At 40.3% G+C, this 20538-nt stretch overlaps 1 protein-coding gene across 5 annotated transcripts in view; it reads right to left on the reverse strand.

The window, feature by feature from the left end:
• The window catches only part of sphkap (SPHK1 interactor, AKAP domain containing), a 393096-nt gene that overhangs the window by 345302 nt on the left and 27256 nt on the right, over positions 1-20538 (reverse strand). For 4 of the 5 annotated variants that reach the window (XM_061919048.1, XM_061919045.1, XM_061919049.1 and 1 more), the window contains exon 3: positions 12039-12114. In XM_061919048.1, the coding sequence (XP_061775032.1) occupies positions 12039-12041 (3 nt within the window). In that variant the 5' untranslated portion in view covers positions 12042-12114. Of the gene's footprint in view, positions 1-127; positions 203-12038; positions 12115-20538 lie in introns of those variants that run through there. The other variant, XM_061919046.1, reaches the window with a different exon arrangement.

Raw genomic sequence — 20538 nt, forward strand, 5'->3', positions numbered from 1 at the left:
CATTGAGGATGTGTAGCTAAATCAGGAAACCACAAAAATCACAGTAGCGACACCTCTTCGCAAGGCGCTGTGTCAATCGTTTACGGTCTAAAAGACGACGGTTAAAAGATGTCCAAAAGGAACTCACCCACACTCACGAGGGTCGATCACATTCCCTTTGCTGTTTTGACTCTGATAGCGCTTCTTCAAAAACTCTCCTTCTTCCTGCTCACCTGCTGCTTTTAATGTTGCCACCACACACTGACTCAGGGCACAGGGAACTGTAGGGCTGGTGTGTACGTGTGCACGTCGTTTGGTGCCTAATCCCTGCTGAGTGGGCTGCTAAGCAGCTACAGCTCACTAGAGACTTAAGTCACAATTAACAGTAGTTGTGTGTCAGAGCATTGTTTTTAGGCCGTGCATTATATAATTCTACAAACCCCGTTTCCATATGAGTTGGGAAATTGTGTTAGATGTAAATATAAACGGAATACAATAATTTGCCAATCATGTTCAACCCATATTCAGTTGAATATGCTACAAAGAAAACATATTTGACGTTAAAATTGATGAACTTTTTTTTTTTTGGGGCAAATAATAATTAACTTTAGAATTTGATGCCAGCAACACGTGACAAATAAGTTGGGAAAGGTGGCAATAAATACTGGTAAAGTTGAGGAATGCTCATCAAACACTTATTTGGAACATCCCAAATTTTGTGCAAGCTGTTACCAACTAAACGCAGTCTTTTTCATGGATGCCCCTGCTTATTTCAGCAAGACAATTCCAAGCCACATTCAGTACGTGCTAAAACAGCGTGGCTTCGTTAAAAAAAAAATGCGGATACTCCAGACTAGTCTCCCATCGAAAATGTGTGGGGCATTATGAAGCGGAAAATACGACTGAAGCTCAACATAAAACAAGAAAGGGAAATAATTCCACTTTCAAAGCTTCAACAATTAGTTTCCTCAGTTCCCAAAGGTTTATTGAGTGTTGTTAAAAGAAAAGGTGATATAACACAGTGTTTAACATGCCCTTTCCCTACTACTTTGGCACGTGTTGCAGCTATGAAATTCTAAGTTAGTTATTATTTGCAACAAAAAAAAAAGAAAAATATGAGTTTGAACATCAAATATCTTGTCTTTGTAGTGCATTCAACTGAAAATGTGTTGAAAAGGATTTGCAAATCATTGTATTCCGTTTATATTTACAGTAGGGCAAAAAAGTATTTAGTCAGCCACCAATTTTGCAAGTTCTCCCACTTAAAATGATGACAGAAGTCTGTAATTTTCATCATAGGTACACTTCAACTGTGAGAGACAGAATGTGGAAAAAAAATTCAGCAATTCACATTGTAGGAATTTTAAATAATTTATTTGTAAATTATGGTGGAAAATAGGTATTTGGTTACTTCAAACAAGGAAGATCTCTGGCCCTCACAGACCTGTAACTTCTTCTTTAAGAAGCTCTTCTGTCCTCCACTTGTTACCTGTATTAATGGAACCTGTTTGAACTCGTTATCCGTATAAAAGACACCTGTCCATAGCCTCAAACAGTCAGACTCCAAACTCCACTAAGGCCAAGACCAAAGGGCTGTCGAAGGACACCAGGAAAATAATTGTAGACCTGCACCAGACTGGGAAAAGTGAATCTACAATAAGCAAGCAGCTTGGTGTGAAAAAATCAACTGTGGGAGCAATTATCAGAAAATGGAAGGCATACAAGACCACTGATAATCTCCCTTGATCTGGGGCTCCACGCAAGATCTCATCCCGTGGAATCAAAATGATCATGAGAACGGTGAGCAAAAGTCCCAGAACCACACACGGGGGACCTGGTGAATGACCTGCAGAGAGCTGGGACCAAAGTAACAAAGGTTACCATCAGTAACACACTACGCCGACAGGGAATCAAATCCTGCAGTGCCAGACGTGTCCCCTGCTTAAGCCAGTGCATGTCCAGGCCCGTCTGAAGTTTGCCGGAGAGCACATGGGAGAATGTCATGTGGTCAGATGAAACCAAAATAGAACTTATTGGTATAAACTCAACTCGTCGTGTTTGGAGGAAGAAGAATACTGAGTTGCACCTCAAGAACACCATACCTACTGTGAAGCATGGGGGTGGAAACATGTTTTGGGGCTGTTTTTCTGCTAAGGGGACATGACGATTTATCCGTGTTAAGGAAAGAATGAATGGGGCCATGTATCGAAACTTCCTTCCATCAGTGAGAGCTTTGAATGGTTGACCAAATACTTATTTTCCTCCATAATGTAAAAATAAATTATTTAAAATTCCTACAATGTGAATTCCTGGATTTTTTTCTCATATTCTGTCTCTCACAGTTGAAGTGAATATATTTATATAGCGCTTTTCTCAAGTGACTCGAAGCGCTTTACATAGTGAAACCCAATATCTAAGTTACATTTGAACCAGTGTGGGTGGCACCGGGAGCAGGTGGGTAAAGTGTTTTGCCCAAGGACACAACGGCAGTGACTAGGATGGCGGAAGCGGGAATCGAACCTGCAACCCTCAAGTTGCTAGCACGGCCACTCTACCAACTGAGCTATGATGAAAATTACAAACCTCTGTCATCATTTTAAGTGGGAGAACTTGCACAATCAGTGTCTGACTAAATACTTTTTTGCCCCACTGTACATCTAACACAATTTCCCAACTCATATGGAAACGGGGTTTGTATTAGAAACTTAATTTTGGATGTCACTATAAAGTTATATAAGCCTTGCTTGTTCAATATTCAATGAAAAACTTGTTTGGGTCCCTATTAAAAGGTTAATTTGTTCAACCTTGGCCCGCGGCTTTGTTTGGTTTTAAATGTTAGCCCACTCTGTATTTGAGTTTGACACCACAGTTGTAAACTGACCTTGCCTGTTACTACATTACATACAGACTTGCCGTGTGTGTATAAAACGTCGGAATGTTTTGACGTTGTTTTGGAGGGCTTTGAAGGCTACAACGGTGAAAGTAAAGTGTGGAAAACATTAGGGTGGAGGAAGATCAAACACATCCACACACACACTGCAGATAACCTCAAGCTATGTGCATCTGTCACATATGCTCAGAGCAGCTGGGGTTTGTGAGCATCATGCAGCGTTAGCTGCTGATTAAAATGCAGCCTTCATTTCCAAGAGTTAAATAAAGTCGTCAAAAACTAAACGTTGTCTCTGTGCTTGTGTTGTAGGCCACAGGAGTTGATTGCGGCCAGATTGGAGGCAGAAATTCTGCTGATGTTAATGACAGGGACCAACAAGAAGATGCCAGCATTTCAAAAAATGACTTATTCTTTCTTTTTTTTCCCGTTTTAATGGCATGCAAAAATCTGCAAATTCATTCCAGCTGATTTTAAAACGGCAGGAATGTTGCAAAGTTTATAACATAGTGTCCGTGTCATTATGGATGGGTATGTTTCGCATTGCAACTAGGGCTGGGCGATATATCGATATACTCGATATATGGCGGGTTTGTCTCTGTGCCCTATATAAAATTACTATATTGTGATATTCGAGTATACGTTCTCACGCAGTTGCTTTTAGCTGCTGGGGTTACACGACAGCAGGGGTCGGGAACCTTTACCACTCAAGAAGCCATTTTGACCCGTTTCACAAATTAAAGAAACAATGGGAGGCACAAAACTCTTGAAATTTAAAATGAAATAACACTGCATAGAGTTTTTTTTACTTTGTGCAATGTATAAACCGGGGGTCTCAGACACGCGGCCCGCACCTTATTATGAAAATTAATGATAGTGGGGCCCGCGAGTTTTACATGAATGCCGCTTGACAGCATCACACTTTCAACCCTCCCGAATATTCCAAGAGACTACCAAATGTCAGATCAACTATTCTCAAGAATGTTTACAGGATTTTCCTCGACCAACAATAATAAGGGCATCCCTAAAGGTGCTGCCTTTGGCGCCTTCTACAACAGGTTCAATCAGCTTGCCAGCCCAGTCACATGTCAGATGAGGCTTCTGCAGACACACGCAAACGATTGCAAGGCACACTTATTTAACAGCCATACAGGTCTCACTGAGGGTGCCCGTTTAAACAACTTTAACACTGTTACTAATATGCGCCACACTGTGGACCTACACCAAACAAGAATAACAAACACATTTCGGGAGAACATCTGCACTGTAAGACAACAAAAACACAACAGTACGAATACCCAGAATCCCATGCATCCCTGACTCTTCCTGGCTATTATACACACCCGCTAGTACCAAACCCGCCCACATAAACCGACGCACAGAGGAGGAGGTGGGGGGGGGAGTCATGGACGCATAGATTTCTGGGTATTTGTGCTGTTGTGTTTATGTTGTCTTACAGTGCGGATGTTCTCCCGAAATGTGTTTGTCATTCTTGTATGGTGTGGGTTCACAGTGTGGTGCATATTAGTAAGAGTGTTACAGTTGTTTATATTACAACCCTATTTGCTATTAAATAATATATAATATATAAATAATATAAATATATTCTACATATATTCTCATTTAAGTGTAATCAAGAAGGAACATATGCATTATAATATATTATATATCTAATATATGATATGAATTATATTATTTATTATTTTTATTGTCTATTGTGAGCGAACTGTGGTGCTGAATTTCCTCCAGGGATCAATAAAGTACTTTCTTTTCTATTCTATTCTATTCTAATCCTTAGATGGCAACTACAGTGCTAATTGCTAGTTGGCTATCTTAAATTGTATTCTGAATACAGTAATATCATTTTTTATACAAGGCTGCGAGTCGGATGTCTATGCTATTTCTAAACCACACTAGAAAGCGTTGGACCAATGTTAATGTGCATTTAAAGATATTTAAATTTGGGGAAAAATGTTATGGAAAATATATAATATCATTTTTTTAAAGTCTAATTAGTTAAAAATTTTACGACCCCCTTGCAGAACCTCTGCGGACCCCCAAGGATTATTCATCCAATAAAATCGTGATGACTGAAGGGCTTTTTGGTAGCGCAATCCCGTCCTTCTGAGTGCATTTAGGCTTTATCTAAGCGGACAAGTCCAGACCAGATGCTTTTGATAAGCAACTGATCAATTGCTATCGCAGTGGCATTCCAATTTAAAGATGTGTCCCTGTTTCTTTTCAATCAAATAGGCAGACCTCCCATCAGTCTTGGCAAAAAAGTGCAATATATCAGACAAAAACACACATTAACGCCTCATTACTTACTTGATCTACTGCTGCCTTCTTCTGTCTAAGCGAGGACGACAGAAACTCAGAAGGAGAGGTTGGATAGGAATATATCAACATATTTCAAAAAGACATCCACTAATGAGTCGTGAGTCCTATAGCAGTGGTCCTCAACCTTTTTCCAGTGATGTACCCCCTGTGAACATTTTTTTAATTCAAGTACCACCTAATCAGAGCAAGGCATTTTTGGTTGAAAAAAAGAGATTAAGAAGTACAAACCCTATTTCCATATGAGTTGGGAAATTGTGTTACATGTAAAAGTAAACAATGATTTGCAAATCATTTTCAACCCATATTCAGTTGAATATGCTTGTCCAGGGTGTACCCCGCCTTACGCCCGATTGTAGCTGAGATAGGCGCCAGCGCCCCCCGACACCCAGTAAGGGAATAAGCGGTAGACAATGGATGGATGGATGGATGCTACAAAGACAAAAAATTTTATGTTCAAACTGACTTTTTTTTTTGCAAATAATAATTAACTTAGAATTTGATGCCAGCAACACGTGAAAAAAAAGTTGTCTAAGGTTGCAATAAACATTGATTAAGTTGAGGAATGCTCATCAAACACTTATTTGGAACATCCCACAGGTGTGCAGGCTAATTGGGAACAGGTGGGTGCCATGATTGGCTATAAAAACAGCTTCCCAAAAAATCTTTCACAAGAAAGGATGGGGCGAGATACACCCCTTTGTCCACAACTGCGTGAGCAAATAGTCAAACAGTTTAAGGACAACGTTTCTCAAAGTGCAATTGCAAGAAATTTTGGGATTTCAACATCTACGGGCCATAATATCATCAAAAGGTTCAGAGAATCTGGAGAAATCACTCCACGTAAGCGGCATTGCCGGAAACCAACATTGAATGGCCGTGACCTTCGAATCCTCAGATGGCACTGTATCAAAAACCGACATCAATCTCTAAAGGATATCACCACATGGGCTCAGGCACACTTCAGAAAACCAATGTCACTAAATACAGTTCGTCGCTACATCTGTTAGTGCAAGTTAAAGCTCTACTGTGCAAAGTGAAAGCCATTTGTCAACAACATCCAGAAACGGCACGGGCTTTTCTGGGCCTGAGATCATCTAAGATGGACAGAATCCACATTTCAAATTGTTTTTGGAAATATTCGACATCGTGTCATCCGGACCAAAGAGGAAGAAAACCATCCAGACTGTTATCGACGCAAAGTTCAATAGCCAGCATCTGTGATGGTATGGGGGTGCATTAGTGACCAAGGCATGGCTAACTTACACATCTGTGAAGGCATCATTAATGCTGAAAGGTACATACAGGTTTTGGAACAACATACGCTGCCATCTAAGCGCCATCTTTTTCATAGACGCCCCTGTTTATTTCAGCAAGACAATGCCAAACCATATTCAGCACGTGTTACAACAGCCTGGCTTCGTAAAAAAAAAAAAAAAAAAGAGTGCGGTACCCCGGATTGTTGGACTGAAGCTCTACATAAAACAAGAATGGGAAAGAATTCCACTTTCAAAGCTTCAACAATTAGTTTCCTCAGTTCCCAAACGTTTATTGAGTGTTGTTAAAAGAAAAGATGATGTAACACAGTGGTGAACATGCCCTTTCCCAACTACTTTGGCACGTGTTGCAGCCATGAAATTCTAAGTTAATTATTATTTGCAAAAAAAAATTAAGTTTATGAGTTTGAACATCAAATATCTTGTCTTTGGAGTGCATTCGATTGAACATAGGGTGAAAATGATTTGCAAATCATTGTATTCGGTTTATATTTGCATCCAACACATTTTCCCAACTCATATGGAAACAGGGTTTGTATAAAGGGGAGTGATCAACCAAAAAAACAGGTGGGAACACTAATTGCTAAACAAAGACAGGTGAGGAGAATCAGTGCCCATGAAACCAACAGTAAACAGGGAAAGAGGGCGCACCCAGGAAACAGAATAGAACAGGAGAACTACCAAACATAAATCATGCCATGACTCGGGTAACGAATCATGACAAGAGCACTTGCAAGCGGAAACAGTGTGAAGACAGAAGAGGAATATTGGAAGTATTTTGGGTTAAAAACAAACTTTAAAGGTGGAGCTATAAACAATGAAGTGCCATTCTGCAAGCAGTGCTTTAAAACAGTGGTTCTCAAATGGGGGTGTGCGCACGCCTGGGGGTACTTGAAAGTATGCTAAGGGGTAAATTAGATATTTTTTAAATATTCTAAAAATAGCAACAATTAAAAAATCCTTTATAAATATATTTATTGAATAATACTTCAACAAAATATGAACATAAGTTCATAAACTGTGAAAAAAAATAAAACAATGCAAAATTCAGTGTTGACAGCTAGATATTTTGTGGTCATGTTCGATAAATATTGATGTTAAAGATTTATTTTTTTGTGAAGAAATGTTCAGAATTAAGTTCATGAATCCAGATGGATCTCTATTACAAACCCCGTTTCCATATGAGTTGGGAAATTGTGTTAGATATAAATATAAATGGAATACAATGATTTGCAAATGCTTTTCAACCCATATTCAACTCATCAAACACTTATTTGGAACATCCTACAGGTGTGCAGGCTAATTGGGAACAGGTGGGTGCCCTGATTGCGTATAAAAACAGCTTCCCAAAAATTGCTCATTCTTTCACAAGAAAGGATGGGGCGAGGTACACCCCTTCGTCCACAACTGCGTGAGCAAATAGTCAAACACTTTAAGAACAACGTTTCTCAAAGTCCCTCACCTCTTTGTGTTTGCTTCCTTGCCTCCCTAAGGTAAAGAGGATTCTGTGTTGGACTTTTTGCTGTGCTCAGTGCGCCCTGGCCTTTTCCCCTGCCGACCACCGAGGAACCTGTTTTACTTTGTTTATTCATGGTGTGCACTTCTGCCCCATCGCCTTTTGTTACACTTTTTGGACTTATTAAATTTTTCCCTTTTTGTAATTCTACCTTGCCTCCCGTCTCTGCATCCTGGGGTCACCTTCCTGATCAGATCATAACACCCCCTTTATTTTGAAAAGTATTGAAATACATTTCGGTACCAGTGCGGTATAACATATCTCTCAGAACCCGTTATGAATGTGAGGCGGAACACGCCTGGCTGAGTCGAGCGAATAAAAGATGCACGGATGTCCTCGGCCACGGAGTTAAAACGCTTCTTTCAAGAGGAGTTGGTGTTGGGTCAAGGGAGCAAGTGGATGACTTGAGTGTTGTTGTTACCGCCTGCATGAGCATTTCGGGGTCAACCAGGCTGAATGTGTCAAGCAGGGCTTCATACTCTGCTGTGTGCTTTGTCACCTTCTGTGGTTCAATGGCGGCATAATATTGGCAACAGAAATGGATTCTTCGTGTTGTCTGGAAGGGAGTTAATTAGTAACACAACTGTTTTTACAATCGTGTTGTTTTTTTTCCAATCAGATTATCACAAGGTTGCTTTGTGAATCCATTGTTCTACCGCTTTGCTTTGCGAATGAATCACAATAAAAAATATAATTTATCCATAGTAATTGTGCTTTATTTTGCATGAGACTAAAAAAAAAAGAAGGGAATATTTATGTTCTGATCAGGCTTTATAACTGCTAGCATTGATTTCAACTATTCAATAACCTCTTAAGGCCCAAGCTGTTTGTTTACATGCTTGTTTTTATTTCTCTTTGCTATTTGGGCTTATTGAACCCTATTTAGAATTAAAACTAAGAATCATCTTTCGATATGATGTACTTAGTCCATAAGTAACAATGTTTAGTGACATGGTAATTCTTATTTTTACACTTTTTTTTTCCAAAATCCATTGTATGTTATAGTCTTCTGACACCACCAGATGGCAGTATAAGTGTCCACATAAGTGGTCCTAAGACTTCAATTCAGTAGTGTACACAATTTCGGAAATAAGAGCTAAAAAGTGCTGTGCACATTTCTCAACGAGCTATCGCAAGGAATTTAGGGATTTCACCATCCGTGGTGTGATCAAAAGGTTCACAGAATCTGGAGAAATCACAGAAACGTAAGCAGCAAGGCTGAAAACCAACATTGAATGCCTATGACCTTCGATCCCTCAGGCGGTACTGCATCGAAAGGCCACATCCGTGTGTAAAAGATATCACCACATGGGCTTCAGAAAACCACAGTAACTACAGTCTGTCACTACATCTGTAAGTGCAAGTTAAAACTCTGCTATGCAAAGCGAAAGTCATTTATCAACAACACCCAGAAACGCCGCCAGCTTTGCTGGGCCTGGGCTCATCTAAGATGGACTGATGCAAAGTGGAAACGTGTTCTGTGGTCTGATGAGTCCATATTTCAAATTGTTTTTGGAAACGGTGGACGTTGTGTCCCCCGGAACAAAGAGAAAAAGAACCATTCAGATTGTTATAGGCGCAAAGTTCAAAAGCCAGCATCTGTGATGGTATGGGTGTGTATTAGTGCCCAAGGCGTGGGTAACTTACACATCTGTGAAGGCACCATTAATGCTGAAAGGTACATACAGGTTTTGGAGCAACATATGTTGCCATCGAAGCAACGTTATCATGGACGCCCCTGCTTATTTCAGCAAGACAATCCCAAGCCACGTGTTACAACAGCGTGGCTTCATAGTAAAAGAGTGCGGGTACTAGCCTGGCCTGCCTGTAGTCCAGTACTGTCTCTAACCGAAAATGTGTGGCGCAATATAAAGCCTAAAATACCACAACGGAGACTCCAGACTGTTGAACGACTTAAGCTGTACATCAAGCAAGAATGGGAAATAATTCCACCTGAAAAGCTTTAAAAATTGGTATTGTCAGTTCCCAAACGTTTACTGAGTGTTGTTAAAAGGAAAGGCCATGTAACACAGTGGTAAAAATGCCCGTGTGGCAACAACTTTTTTTCAATTTGTTGCTGCCATTAAATTCTAAGTCAATGATTTGCAAAAAAAATGTTGTTTCTCAGTTCAAACATTAAGTATCTTGTATTTGTAGTCAAATCAATTGAATATCAGTTGAAAAGATTTAGCAAATAATTGTATTCTGAATTACACAACGTGCCAACTACACTGGTTTTGAGTTTTGTACAACCTATTCTATTTTATTGGATAGTATTGTTTGAACAAAAAGTCAATAGTACACAACTACAAAAAAAAAAAAAAAAAAGCTAGCCAGCCTAGTATTTAGCATGCCTTCTGGTCTGCTCCTGTTTCCTCTTACTGTGTGTGTAATATGTTTAGCCTCATTCACCAGTGATATGGTTACTTGATCAAAACACTTGAGATACTAAGAAAAGTAGTTTGTATGCCGTAATGAAGGTGATTATTATTAGAATAAAAGGAGCGGCTTTACACTGTGTATGGAGACACATAATTAGCTGCCAGATGCTAATCAGCAGCGGGACCAAAAATAGTCAGCCAGAGGGGATCACCGTTTTTGAGTGGCATTAATCTGCAATGGGAGTAACCTGTTTTCACAAAAACTGTCCGATTTGTCACGGCATGGCCTTAAACCCGCAATTCTCCGGCAGCAAGTTTCTCCAGCACTCATGTTGGCAGCAAGCCAGATCACGCCCCCGCACGCGCCAGTCACTTCACGCCCACGCAAAGACAAAGCTGCAGACTATCAGCAATCAGCGCACCTGTCTATAATCAGGACTGCAGCATAAAAGCCAGTGGACCCTTGGAGCATACGCCGGAACGTCGTTAACTCTTCGCAGTAAGCATTCAGTCTCTGGCCTCCCTCGTTTACTTGCTCTTCCTGTCCTCCTTGTTTTTCCCGTGTCTCATGTCCTTTGTGCTTCCCACAGTACCCTCCCTGTCCCGTGGGCTCGAGTTGTGTATCTCGACCTCCCTTCAGACTTTGGACCCTCGTTTGGACACGGACCTCGTTGCTTCTCTAAAGCCCCCGACCGCTCGCCTGCCCAAAGGTACCCTCTTTGCCGAGCCCCTCTGGATTGACGAAGGATTCATCCATCAAGCACCTACAACATCGTCTGGTATTACAACAATCACATAGAGTAGCACCCACCTCCCACACACTCATCATGGGTTACAAAAAACCAGTAACCTGAGCGTCTTTGTGGTGTCGTCTCCTTCCAACCCTCGCGTAAAAAACACCTACACCTCGTACAAAAAAACTAGATGTTTTCCAAAATAAACATTTATTTACATTAGTGGACTTTGTGTTATTATTGTGATATTTCAGTGAAAAGGAATCTCCTTCACACAGAGCGTGCATTATACTTTATGTTGGTCGCCTCTTCTGTCATGTTTTTTTTGTTTTGTTCTGAAATTCCCCAAGAAGAGGGTCATCCTGCTGTCTGCCCATTTTCTGCACCACTTGTCCTCATTAGGCTGACAAGTGAGCTGAAACCTATGGCAGCGTACATCGACTACACCTTGGACTGATGACTTTGTATCAGGTCAGAGAAAGAAAAAAATATTTGTATCTGTTCATGCATATGACACTTTGTTGCATAATGGAATAACCACTTTAATTGAATAATTATAGAATTGCTGCATGGCATACTTCTTGTTTTAATCGTATTTATAATTTTGAGTTGCGCAAACAAATCTATTCTGATTAAACTTGACTGAGCGGACCATTAATGAGGAAGTAGATGTGGAAAGATGGATTTACGTGTGTTGGTGTAACCTTTTTAAAGATTGTATGACTTCGGCGGTGTGCTTTAAAAGGCATTGACAGTAGTTTAATAGGAACATAAGCATTGCTGTTTGTGATATTAGGAAGAAAATGTGATGGCCAAACATGTTTGTGCTATAGAAATATACTTGATTAAAGATGTCAATATTTAATCATGTGTATAAACCAAACAATAAAAGATGGTAAAATCTACATCACAAACTTTTGTGTTTACCATTCCGTGGAAAGTGGCAGTTGGTTTTGGGTTTGAATCTTGCCTAAGATTTGTCTTTGTCAGGTTTCCTCCCGCACTATAAAAACACACGTAGCTTAGTTAATTGGAGACTAAATTGTCCAGAGATCATACTTGAAATTAGTTTACTTACCAATACCTGATTAAACCTATACTACATGCAGAGAAATGTGTCTCTGTTTGTATAAGCAAACATTAGATTTGCAAATCAAAAAAATAAAATATAAAAATTGCAACCAAAAGAAAAGCAAAAAGTTGGATTTGAAATTAAAGGACAATATTTTGAGTTGTGGTACGAAAAAAGGGGTGGAGTTACACAACGCATTTGTAACCAAAAGAAAGACTTGCAACCAAGAAACAACAACAATTTAGAACACAAAAAAAGATGTTTAAACCCCTGCCCAAAAAAAATGTGCAACCAAATTTTTGTTTGAAAAAAAACGTATACAAAAATGATTTGTACCCAAAACATTGATCTATAGCCAAAAAAAGGACATTTAAAAAAATAATAATATATATATGTATATATACACTTTTTTATGGTCCTTTTTTGGCTATAAATACAGTATCATGGAGGGAATGTGGAAAAAAATTATATATATTTATTTTTTATTTATTTATTTTTTTTCAAACAAAAAAATGGGTTCCAAATATTTTTGGGGGATACAAAAATGTTTTGTACACAAAGAGAAAGATTTGCAACAACAACAAAAAAATAACAATTATACCTAAAAAAAAAAGGAGTTGTAACCAAAAAAAAAAATTGCAAGCAAAACTCTTATTGAACATAGTGAATTTTAATTATAAAATCGGTTTGCAAATAAAATAAAATAAATGACAACTAAAAATGTTTTTGTCGGAATATATATATTTTTTTTTTCACTTCAATTAATTAGTTTTATTGCAAAAAAGACACATTCCCTCCATAATATTGTGTACTAATAATACTAAAGTAATAATAATAATAATAATATTAATAATAATACTTATTTTGGATACTGATATCAACTGATATAAATATATGCAACAGCTCTTCCTTCAAACTACTGTTAGGTCAAATCTTTTGCAATAAATGAACACATTAAGTTATTTTTATTGTGAAGCCATTGGAGCCATTTAGAAATAAACACTGTGCAAAATAAGACAAATACTGCAATACTCATTTGTAACATTGTGTTTCAACAAAACAGCCATTAAAAAATCAGAACTGGCGGGGTTTCCGTTCAACTACTTTCCTTGTTATCTGGCTCCCAAATCCAGCTGCAGCAACTAGGTCAACTCATCTTTTTGTTCAAGTTCGCAGATTCCTCATTTCCACTTACTGCTACATCTGAATGTGTGATTGTCTAAGTATCCCATAAACACAATAAATATAACGCCTGTTCTTTAGAAAGAATATAAAAAGTATCATTAAAGAGGGGTAATCAAACGTTAGACCAGTGGTTCTTAACCTGGGTTCGGCGGAGGTCAAGACATACCAGACTCATCGTGTAAATACAAACTTCTCCCTTTCGGCGTATTACGGATACGGCAACAGCAGAAGTCACACTGATTTGCAGGTGTGTAATTTGTTTTGAGTTCATGCACAGTGTTGGTTTTGTTCTTTGATGTGTGATGTTCATGCACGCTTCATTTTGTGCACCAGTAAAAAAACATGGTAACACTTTAGTATGGGGAACATTCACCATTAATTAGTTGCTTATTAAAATGCAAAATAGTAACAAATTGGCTGTTAACTAGTCATTATTAAGTACTTATTAATGCCTTATTCGGCATGGACTTATTATAACCCGAACAATCTAACCCTGGCCCTAACCCTCTAACCCTAACCAAATAACTCTAAGTCGTTACTTGGAATATGTTCCACTAGTGTCCAAATAACGCCAACTTAAGTCTTTGTTACTTAATACTAAAGTGTTATCGAAAGCATATAACTTTGGCTTGAATTTGAAAAATAAAAATAATAATAATATTTTTCACTAAAGAAGGGTTTGGTGAATGCGCATATAAAACTCATGGGGTTCGGTACCTCCAACAAGGTTAAGAACCACTGCGTTAGACCAACAATGTCTTTGTCATCACCACTAGACCAGAGGTCTTAATCAGGTACTGCAGGGGGTCATGTTTGTTGGTTGTTTTTTTTAGCAAGACCTTTTTATAATGATTCTACTGTATATCAAAACAAGTGTCTAGCTTTTAGTCCTGGCGCTAAGGTCAAGTAGAGGGGAGATGCAAGGCTTTTTTTTAGGTAGGTGACTAAGTACCAGTCAGACAAGGCACCTTTTCATCCTGCCTAACAGATGATCATTTAGTGCAGACGATAAAGGAGTAGTTTCAGGTGAGCTCCATCTTTGCTCCTGGGGGGCTTGCTCCTTCATCAAGTAGAACCCAGTTCGAAAGTCAAAGGCTTGCAGAAGCGATATGAAAAGCTGAGTCTGCATTAATAGAGGGCTATTACTTAAAGCAGTGTTTTACAACCTTTTTTGAGCCAAGGCAAATTCTTTTATCCTGCACTAACACAAGCTACTGTAAAGTTTACATTTGAATGACAATAAAAGGAAGTCTAAGTATAAATATTAACAGTAAATGAACAAGTAGATTGAAAAATAATTTTCTACCGCTTGTCCTTATTAATGTTGACAAAATAATGGAATGGAAAATGACACAATATGTTACTGCATATGTCAACAGCTAAATCAGGAGCCTTTGTTTGTTTACTTTCTACTAAAAGACAAGTTGTCTTATGGCCTTGCGATATGGCATTTTTTTTAATATCTCGATATTTTTAGGCCATATCGCGATGCACGATATATATCTCGATATTTTGCCTTAGCCTTGAATGAACACTTGATGCATATAATCACAGCAATGTGATGATTCTTTGTGTCTACATTAAAACATTCTTGTACATACTGCATTAATATATGCTCATTTTAAACATTCATGCATAGAGGGAAAACCACAACTAAGTCAATTTAGCAAAAGTGCATCCATCCATCCATCATCTTCAGCTTATCCGAGGTCGGGTCGCGGCGGCAGCAGCCTAAGCAGGGAAGCCCAGACTTCCCTCTCCCCAGCCACTTCATCTAGCTCTTCCCGGGGGAGCCCGAGGCGTTCCCAGGCCAGCCGGGAGACATAGTCTTCCCAACGTGTCCTGGGTCTTCCCCGTGGCCTCCTACCCGTTGGACGTGCCCTAAACACCTCCCTAGGGAGGCGTTCGGGTGGCATCCTGACCAGATGCCCGAGCCACCTCATCTGGCTCCTCTCGATGTGGAGGAGCAGCGGCTTTACTTTGAGTTCCCCCCGGAGGGCAGAGCTTCTCACCCTATCTCTAAGGGAGAGCCCCGCCACCCGGCGGGGGAAACTCAGTTCGGCCGCTTGTACCCGTGATCTTATCCTTTCGGTCATGACCCAAAGCTCATGACCATAGGTGAGGATGGGAACGTAGATCGACCGGTAAATTGAGAGCTTTGCCTTCCGGCTCAGCTCCTTCTTCACCACAACGGATCGATACTACGTCCGCATTACTGAAGACGCCGCACCGAACCGCCTGTCGATCTCACGATCCACTCTTCCCTCACTCGTGAACAAGACTTCTAGGTACTTGAACTCCTCCACTTGAGGCAGGGTCTCCTCCCCAACCCGGAGATTGCACTCCACCCTTTTCCGGGCGAGAACCATGCACTTGGACTTGGAAGTGCTGATTCTCATTCCGGTCGCTTCACACTCGGCTGCGAACCGATCCAGTGAGAGCTGAAGATCCCGGCCAGATGAAGCCATCAGGACCACATAATCAAAAGTGCATTGATGAAACAGTTATTAAGCAGTGGCACAAACATTCATGTCATTTCAAAACAAAGTGCAAGATTGTCAGAGACATTTTAAAACAAGCTATGAGTGCACTTTTGTGCATGTCACTAAGATGACATATCAAAACAACACTAAATTAAAGTGAACTATTTGTACAGAACACCACTACAATAGTTTAAAAAAAATAAAGTGCACTTTTGTGCATGATGTCACACAAGATATTTCAATGACTGTCAAATAAAAATGAGCTGCATAATAGGAAATCAAATAGTGGCAGAGGGGTTAGTGCGTCTGCCTCACAATACGAAGTTCCTGAAGTCCTGGGTTCAAATCCAGGCTCGGGATCTTTCTGTGTGGAGTTTGCATGTTCTCCCTGTGAATGCGTGGGTTCCCTCCGGGTACTCCGGCTTCCTCCCACTTCCAAAGACATGCACCTGGGGATAGGTTGATTGGCAACACTAAATTGGCCCTAGTGTGTGAATGTGAGTGTGAATGTTGTCTGTCTATCTGTGTTGGCCCTGCGATGAGGTGGCGACTTGTCCAGGGTGTACCCTGCCTTCCGCCCGATTGTAGCTGAGATAGGCGCCAGCGCCCCCCGCGACTCCAAAAGGGAATAAGCGGTAGAAAATGGATGGATGGATAGTGTTCGTCCTTCCCTATATGGTAGGTTCCTGTGGACGTTATTATGTTTTTGTTATTTCCCTGTCTTCTCTTAGTTTTTTGTGTCAGTTTTTTCCCTCTATCAATTAGTCCCCAGCTAGGCACACCTGCAACAAATCGCTACCCGGCAGTATTTAAGTTTGTCACCGCCAGCTGTTCCCTGCCGGTTATTGTCTCCTGAACATTCCTTGTGCACATGCCTAATTCGCATCATCCAGCTTGGTACGTTGTCTCTCCTTTTTTTTGTCATTATTCCTCACCTCTTGTTTTTGTTCCATAGTTCCTCTGAAGTAAAAAGGATTTTGTGTTGGATCCTTTTTGCCTTTACCCAGTGCGTCCTGGCCATCCTTCTTGCCGACCACCGAGGGTCCTGCTTTTGTTTGTCCTTCCATGGTGTGCACGTCACCCCAATCGCCTTTAGTTTAACCCTTTTGGACTCATTCAATATTAATCTATTTTGTGATTCAGCCTCGCCTCCCGTCTTTGCATCCTGGGGTCAAATCCTTGATCGCAACATAACAGTCATCTCTTTCTGTTGTTGACTATTTTTTTTTCTAACGGTGTTGATCTAGAAATGTTTGCCTCGGCATTTTGATGTTGTGGGTGTGGAGATGGTGACATGCGGAGTAAGCACTCTTCATTCTCTAGCAGGTGACTTCTCAAATGATGCTACATGTTAGCAGTAATGCTACTTTTTGTAGCAACGCTTCTGCCCCACACTTGACAAATTACGGTTGTCTGTTCTCTGGCACACATCGAGGGTGGATGCTCCCCTTTCCTCTCCTGCTTGCTTTATTGTCTTGTCTTAACTTTCTTGTTGCCTCTTTTTGCACTGCTCTCGAAATCTAAACATTGGAACTATTTAACTGACCTCAACAAAATTGACAAGATCTTGGGTTTGGGGGAACCTGCTGTCGTGACGAAGCGGTTGTTGCTGGACACACAACGGACTCTTGGGAGAAGAAGGAGTGCTGCGTGCATGGCAACACTTTTCTATCTACCTATTCGGAATTATGACAACAGGACATCTGCTGATTGGAGTAAGCCTTGCTCTGGTTTGTCGACAAATTGGAAGTAGCTGGCAGTCTTCAAAGTACCCCAAAGCTGCCACAAATGATTGGAGGATGCGGAAAGAACTGTGGATCACATCGGACTGTCTAACCCGCAGTTTTTGAGGACCAGTCATTGACAATTTAGAGTGAAAAGCAAATTTTATTTTCACCCGCTTAAAAAACATTCTAACTTGGATTGTTTCCCTGGCGTCGAGACTCTCCCGAAGGACAGTGCGGCGAAGACACAACAAACTCCCTTCTTGTCTCTCATGGACACACACCTGTTGTTGACTTTGGACTAGCAACTGCACAATACATCAAGGCCGCGGAACAGAGACACACTACGGGCTTACCCAATGCCCTCGACGCCTTCTTTCTCTCATATTACCACTCGCACGGCTCCGCTAGCATCACAGCTAACGTTACCCATGCCGCTATCTGTTTGCTCCACGAGGGCGTCTGACGCGACAGTATGTGACGTATGTAAAAAGGTGCGCTTGCTGTCTGTGAGAAGGAGAGACAGGAAAGAGTGAAGAAGAGCCTGTAGTATAATGCCAGCAGCTATAAGCCACTGCGGGAGAACGTATACTCGAAAATCACGATATAGTCATTTTCTATATCACACAAAGACAAACCCGCGATATATTGAGTAAATCGATATATCGCCCAGCCCTAATGTTCACTATTTTATTTAAGGACACAATTGCAATACGAAACATATGTTTAATGTACCTTTAGATTTTTTGTTAAAATAAAGACAATTATGCAATTTTTACGGTCCCCTTTTTTTTCGAAAAGTATCGAAAAGTATCAAAATACATTTTGGTGCCAGTATCAAATACTGGTATCGGGACAACTCTACTTCTTTGTTGATGGCCACCTGATTTGAACCAGGACTATGTAACACCTCCTAGCGTTATCATGTGAATTGTATCCAACAGTCTCAGGGTGACACGCCTCAACTCAACATTTACGAATTTATGTTTGCTCTCGGGTATTTTTGCATATCTCTTTTCGCCACACTTAGTTATCTTTCCCTAAAAGCCAGCAGCTATGCATGATTTCCCCCACCTCCCCAACCCCAACCCCGCTCTACCAAAGAGGATGAGTGAGCGATCACCACCAAACTCTCTAGACTGGAGGCAAATTAGTAACTTTAAAGCTTTGACTTTCTCAAAAACTAAACGACCTTGCTCAAGCGTGGGTATTTCAAATGCGCGGGAATGTTTGTCAGGATGGAGAGGCTCAAGTTCTTCTCCCCAGACATGTTTGAATCCCGTCTCATTTTTCTTATCAGGACCACAAAGGCTGCAAAATGTAAGTCAGGCCTCTGGTGCAGTTTTGGAGGGAAACTATAAAATCTTTATCCGGAAATAGAAGGGTGTTTGTGTTAAACGGCAGCAGGGTTGTCTGGCAGCCTGATCTACTAAAGGTTTGCATTTTGCGTGTACTAAAACATGTGCAAAATTGATAGCACACTACAAAGCGGATCTATGAAGCTTGTGAGCAAAATTACACGCGCAATTAATTTAGCATGTCGGTCTTAATGGCTATGCAGAACATATGCAGATTAGAAAAACACCCACACTGCTGGGAGGAGACGCTAAAAAGAATCATTAAACACTCGCAATCTGATTTATCAAGACAGAAACTGTTCTGCGGCCACTGTTTTGCATCAATATTTAGTACGTGTAAAATGTTCAAGGGAGCTGGCACAGTTACACACAAAAGGCGTGTATGTACCTTTCAGTGTTAATGTTGCTTTCAGAGATGTGTAAATTACCCATGCCTTGGGCACTAATACACCCCCATTCCATCACTTTTTAACATGGCTTTTGAACTTTGCTCTTGTAACAATCCGGATGGTTCTTTTCCTCTTTGTTCCAGAGGACGCGACGTCCACAGTTTCCAAAAACTATTTGAAATGTGGACTCGTCAGACTTTGCATCAGTCCACCTTAGATGAGCTTGGGCCCAGCGAAGCCGTTGGAGTTTCTGGGTGTTGTTGATAAATGGCCTTCGCTTTGCATAGTAGAGTTTTAATTTGCACTTACAGATGTAGCGACAAACTGTATTTACTGACAGTGGTTTTCTGAAGTGTTCCTGAGCCCATGTGGTGATATCCTTTACACACTGATGTTGCTTTTTGATGCAGTACCGCCTGAGTGATCGAAGGTCACAGGCTTAGCCGCTTACGTGCAGTGATTTCTGCATAATCTCTGAACCTTTTGATGATATTACGGACCGTAGATAGTGAAATCCCTAAATTCCTTGCAATGTCTCATTGAGAAATATTCTTAAACAATTTGCGCACGCATTTGTTGAAAAAGTGGTGACCCTCGCCTCATCCTTGTTTGTGAATGTCTCAGCATTTCATGAAAGCTGCTTTTATACCCAATCTCAGCACCCACCTGTTCCCAATTAGCCCGCTCACCTGTGGGACGTTCCAAATAAGTGTTTGATGAGCGTTCCTCAACTTTCTCAGTCATTTATGCCACTTGTGCCAGCTTTTTTTAAACATGTTGCGGGCATCAAATTCCAAATGAGCTAATATTTGCAAGAAATAACAGTTTTCCAGTTCGAACGTTAAGTATCTTGTCTTTGCAGTCTATTCAATTGAATATAAGTTAAAAAGGATTTGCAAATCATTGTATTCTGTTTTTATTTACGATTTACTCAACGTGCCAACTTCACTAGTTGTTTTATTTATCAATATAATTTTGTTTTTGTTTTAATTGCTGGAAGAATTAAAGGGGAACTGCATTATGGGGAATTTTTCCCTATCTTTCACAATCATTATGAGACATGACAATGAGGGATTTTTTTAATGCAATCTAAATATTAAATTTCATCAAAAGTCTACTTATAATGGAGCCGCTCTCTTCTGCCTATAACGCCCTTAAAATCATCCAAACACCTCCTTTGAGGTTTTTGAAGTTTTATGTACATGATTTAAGAATA

The sequence above is a fragment of the Nerophis ophidion genome, linkage group LG13 (genome assembly GCF_033978795.1).
Source record: "Nerophis ophidion isolate RoL-2023_Sa linkage group LG13, RoL_Noph_v1.0, whole genome shotgun sequence".
In the NCBI taxonomy this organism is placed as follows: domain Eukaryota; kingdom Metazoa; phylum Chordata; class Actinopteri; order Syngnathiformes; family Syngnathidae; genus Nerophis; species Nerophis ophidion.